The 5,671-nt window shown below is 28.9% G+C and overlaps 1 protein-coding gene across 2 annotated transcripts in view; it reads right to left on the bottom strand.

Moving 5' to 3' along the window:
- Positions 1-588: 588 nt before the first annotated feature.
- Positions 589-5,671, bottom strand: part of LOC110025592 — a 22,922-nt gene continuing 17,839 nt past the window's right edge. The window contains exons 3-7 of one of the 2 annotated variants that reach the window (XM_020726150.1): positions 3,591-3,839; positions 3,128-3,204; positions 2,063-2,139; positions 1,829-1,961; positions 589-1,040 (exon numbers count right to left, since the gene is read on the bottom strand). In XM_020726150.1, the coding sequence (XP_020581809.1) occupies positions 885-1,040; positions 1,829-1,961; positions 2,063-2,139; positions 3,128-3,204; positions 3,591-3,839 (692 nt within the window). In that variant the 3' untranslated portion in view covers positions 589-884. Of the gene's footprint in view, positions 1,041-1,828; positions 1,962-2,047; positions 2,140-3,127; positions 3,205-3,590; positions 3,840-5,671 lie in introns of those variants that run through there. The other variant, XM_020726151.1, reaches the window with a different exon arrangement.

The following is a 5,671-nucleotide window of genomic DNA, read 5'->3' as shown; positions in this document are numbered from 1 at the left end:
AACTATTTTAAAATTGATTTATAATAATCCTTCATGAGGATTATTTCATCCCAATTTAAAGATTTTGATATTAATAAGAAAGTAAAAGCATTATATAAATAAATATGAATTTATATATTAGAAATAAAAAAAAATCAGATATATGTAGTATATAAATAAAGCCCCCCTTTTAATATTTTAACGATAAATAAATAAATAAATAAGAAATAATGTCTAAGCAAAATAAAGCAATCCATAATATATTTCCCCACAATCTTCAAATTTACATAAAAAAAAATATATCACTATTCACACATTTATAATCATAAGTAAAAGGTTATAAATATAAAAACCAAAATTTTGATGCTAAATACATAAATACACAGAAACGATCCAGTATTTATGTGCATCTTCCAATTAAAAAAAAGAAGGCAGAAACTTTGGATCATATTTAAAAAAAAAAAAGCACAACAAATTTACATTCATACCCCACAATTTTTATATATTTGCACATCTAAAACCGAAAATTCAATATTTACACTTATCAAAAGATAATGACAATAATATTTTTGATGTGATGTCCAAGATTTGAGGAGCAAGCATGCAAATATGAATGTCAGCGGGTTAGATACGTAAATACATAGCAATCGCCTGGCGTGTATGTAAATGCCACTAAAACCATACATACAACAAACTGGAACTACTGAATAAGCCAAATGAGCAACAATTTTACTTTGACCATGTTCCTCCTCTAGGAAATAGTATTTACAAAACCAACCCTCTAAATTGGGGATCAATCTTCCTGCTCAACAATATCCCTTCCTTCCATGTGACACTTCTAAAAAGCTGTCATCATCTCCTTCACCGATCTCAAGCTTCCATCTCATACAATTACAGAACTTCTGTTAAGTAGCAGAGGAAATGGCTTCTTCTATCCTCCTGATGACCACGCTAAGGCTGCAGCCAGATTGCAGGGCTTTAACAGCAGATAAATGTGCTTTCTTGTGCCATTTAAGAAGATTGTAGGACTGCATTACTGACCAGCGTGCTTGATTTGCCATCTGGTTAATTAATTTAAAAAAAAATCATAAAAAATATTAGATCAGTTAGTAAGGTTGTAATCGAAGCGAGTAGGTTGTGTCATGGATTGGACTTGGCTTGGGTTTGAGTTTGGGCTGAGCTTTCACATATGTGTTGATATTTGGCTTGCTTAAAATTTTGAGTGATCATATATGATTTCTAATTTTGTCTTGTTTATATAGATGAATAAATTAAAATTTTGAAAGGCCATTTGATTATTGATATAAAAATATAATTTTTATTTGTAAATGATTTTTCATCTAAAGCTGGTAAACAAGTTAAGAATTTGAATGGGCGTTTGAATTTTTATATAAAATTATTAACAAATGATTTTACAGATTTAAATAAATAAACAATTGAATGAATTTTAAATTGGCATGTAACTAATTTATGCAAGTAAATAAAATAATATATCAATTGTAAGTAAGTTTTATTGCAATCAAATAAGATAAATAAATACCAATAAATTTGTTGAAATAAAAAATAAGAAAAAATTGCATTAAATTTAAATGCAAATAATTTATAATATGTTACTATTTAATATATAATTAAATAAGTTACAATTAATTAAATTAATTTGGTTCATTTAACCTTTGAGTTTTAAACATGTGTTCAAATTCATTTATTTATTGATTTGAACAAACATGATCAAGAACTAATCACGCAAAATTTGAGCTGTTCTATCATGTGCATTGCTTCATTTACGGCCCTATCAACTAGTTCCTTTCTATAAGATTTGGTGGAAAAAATGCTTAAGAAGTGAACGAACCTGAGGGACGCTTAATGGAGGTTGGAGGAGAAGACAAATACTTCTAAACAAATTTTCGTCATTTTCACCACCTTCTGCCGCTCCGTAAATGAGAGCTTCGGCGGCAATCCCAGAAAAGAGAACCATACTGTACCTGAGAAAGTTATTAGGATGAATGGTGACATGCTGTGTGAAAAAATTGGAAAAGAGGCACATAACTCTGATAATTATATTTCCAACCTTGAAATATTTCACCTGTCAAAAGCAGTGCTACTAAGTCGACCTTCTGCTAGCTCTTTTTCCAACTTCTCGTCCCAAAATTGGGTTCCTGCCTGTCAGATTGTGAAGATTTAATAATTATATGGTAGTCTTACAACAAACCTTTAACAATTAGGTGCCATTTGAGCCCTAGGAATTCTAAGAAAAAAATTTCCAAAAAAGGAAAATTTACATGCAAACCACTTAATTCTTCTGTATTTACATATCTAACACCAAACTTCAATTCATTTTCTGAAAGTTAAAATAGTCGTATTTTTTATGTGATATGAAAGATCTGGGTGACATAAATGTAAAAAAATAAAATTTAGGGGGTATACATGTAAGAAAATAGGACTTGGGAGACATGTATGTAAATGTACTAAAAAAGTAAAAAAAAAAGGTTAAGCAATTGAATTAAAAATTGTTTTGCTTCAGTTGTTCGGCTAAGTAGAAATTTCGGGAAAAAAGATTTTTTCTTCTTTCACATTTCATTGATGAGAGACCCATTTCTTATGTCTTCGTAATAAGGGGGGTGTCGCGATGAAGAGATAAAATTTTCTTTTATTTTTCAACAGACATTTTCACAAGTTTTAGGTAAATCCGATCGTTGCCAATTACATTAGAACCAAACAAAATATGAAATTTTAAATGTAAAATGCATTTTCCCCGTTAATAATTTATAATAGAAGGAATTAAGAATTAATAACAGAGAAGCATTGAAAAAGATGAGATTTTCTATCATAGCTTGTAATACATCGTAGTATTAATAATAAGGGGCATTTACATACATAACACACAATTCTAAACATTCATATTTTGATATATATCACTCAAATATTGAACATCACATAAAAAATACCACTATCAGTGTCTTGTTAAAAGAAAAATTTTATGAAATCAAGTGTTAAAAGTGTAAATATTAAATTTTTGGTGTACATATGTAAACATATAAGAACTGAGTGGTCTGTATCTAAATTTCCCAAATATCAATGTATAATAATGCAAAAAAATACAAAGAAAAAAACAAAAAGGGTATTATAAAATCTATAAACAATATATTACCTGCCCTTGAATCCCCATCTGCATTGCTACAATGGGGTCCAAAATTACCCCTCTCACAGGGCATCCCATCAGATAGGCTGAAATATTTGAAGATAGAAACAAATTAGACCTTTAAACTCACAATTTAAAAAAAAAAAATTGATTTCAAATTTAGGAAAATTTACAGACTACCACACATTCTGATCTATTAACATATCTAACACCCAAATGTTGATATCTACACTTATGACACCTTGGTATAACAAATCCACACATTCTGATCTATTAACATATCTAACACCCAAAGTTTGATATCTACACTTATGACACCTTGGTGTAATAAATCCATGCATGAAAGGTTGTATTTCACTTCTAAAAATACAGTAATGGTGGTATTTTTTTATGAGATGTTACTTGAATGTTTAGGTGATAGATATGTAAATACATAAGAATAGTGTGGTATGTATGTAAATGATTATTTCACCTGTTAGAACATGCCCTGCCTCATGTACAAGAACTCGGTTTCTGTAAGGAGGCCAATAGCATAATATTTGTGCAAAACAGGTTCCCCCGAGAAAAATGGCGTCCATGGCAGCCAAGCCTATTACAGCCGCAATATTAGGCCTTATATCTATTCCTTGAGAGATCAGGAGATTGGCGCCACCTAAAAATGCAAGCAACATAATCCTAGAGGTTCCAGAAAGACCCCACTTCTTAGGTGCAAGCTTAGAAGCTGTAAAAATGGCACAGATCATTGTAGTGAGTTAAAAATAAGGACATTTACATACATGACACCCAATTCCTATGTATTTACATATCTAACACCTGAACTCTTTTTTATATTTATACCACCCCAATCTTTCGTATCACAAAAAAATATATATCATTCTTTTAAATTTTTAAAAAATGAAATATACCTTTTCACGAATAGGAAAGGTAGCATAAATGTAAAAAATTGAAGTTTAGGAGTTAGATATGTAAATGCATAAGACTTAGTTAGTATGTATGTAAACTTTCCAAAAATTATTGCTTAGAAAATAAGTAGAAAGATTCTGTTTAAAAAAGTAAAGAGGCATATAAAAGGAGGACAATTTAGCAACTCAAAGAAATTATAAAATAAGAATTTTAAGAAAGAATTTGTTTTAGAGCCTCATGAATAAAATAACGAGATATATTATAAATTGAAAAAAAATTAAAGCAAGGGTGGCTCAAAGAAGATACTAATAGTGTAGTTTTTGGCTCAGGTTAGACAACTATTAATATTTAAACAATTATGGGGGAAACTATCGTGATTTCATTATGAAACCTACTTTAATCACCTTTCAAAGATTAAGAGGATGTCAAATAATTGATTAAAAGTTTTGACAACAATAATGGAATCAAATCTATGTCATAAAATGAAGATATGGAAGAAAAAAATGGATATAGACCAAAAAAAATTTTGTCGATGTAGCACATAATCAATTTAGTTTAATGCTAGAAGATCAATTATGGAAATGATTATTCTATCAAGACATCACATAATTGGTTTAGTGTAAATTAAGGTATAAATGTGTGTGTCAAAGTTACATTGGAGTTTTTTAAGTTTTTAAAGATATAAAATGGATCGCTAAGAAGCAATTAGTAGTAGGCGGAGAGGGACCAAAGACTTTCCAAGAAATCATTGTATTTATTTTTTGCCTGAAGCATCATATCAAACAAAAATTTAATTAAAAATGAAATATACCTTTTCACGAATAGGAAAGGTTAGATAAATGTAAAAAATTGAAGTTTAAGAGTTAGATATGTAAATGCATAAGACTTAAGTAGTATGTATGTAAACTTTCCTAAAATTATTGCTTAGAAAAGAAGTAGAAAGATTCTGTTTAAAAAAGTAAAGAGGCATATAAAAGGAGGACAATTTAGCAACTCAAAGAAATTATAACATAAGAATTTGTTTTAGAGCCTCATGAATAAAATAACGAGATATATTATAAATTGAAAAAAAATTAAAGCAAGGGTGGCTCAAAGAAGATACTAATAGTGTAGTTTTTGGCTCAGGTTAGACAACTATTAATATTTAAACAATTATGGGGGAAACTATCGTGATTTCATTATGAAACCTATTTTAATCACCTTTCAAAGATTAAGAGGATGTCAAATAATTGATTAAAAGTTTTGACAACAATAATGGAATCAAATCTGTCATAAAATGAAGTTATGGAAGAAAAAAATGGATATAAACCAAGAAAAATTATGTCGATGTAGCACATAATCAATTTAGTTTAATGCTAGAAGATCAATTATGGAAATGATTATTCTATCAAGACATCACATAATTGGTTTAGTGTAAATTAAGGTATAAATGTGTGTGTCAAAGTTACATTGGAGTTTTTTAAGTTTTTAAAGATATAAAATGGATCGCTAAGAAGCAATTAGTAGTAGGCGGAGAGGGACCAAAGACTTTCCAATTATAATAGAATCATATAAAAGATAGAAATCATTGTATTTATTTTTTGCTTGAAGCATCATATCAAATAAAAATTTAAGCATAATTTTTTACTTCTCCAAATATTGCAATTTGCA

This window comes from Phalaenopsis equestris, unplaced genomic scaffold, assembly GCF_001263595.1.
Source record: "Phalaenopsis equestris unplaced genomic scaffold, ASM126359v1 Scaffold000309, whole genome shotgun sequence".
NCBI classification, from domain to species: Eukaryota; Viridiplantae; Streptophyta; class Magnoliopsida; order Asparagales; family Orchidaceae; genus Phalaenopsis; species Phalaenopsis equestris.
This window is presented reverse-complemented; position numbering and strand designations above follow the sequence as displayed.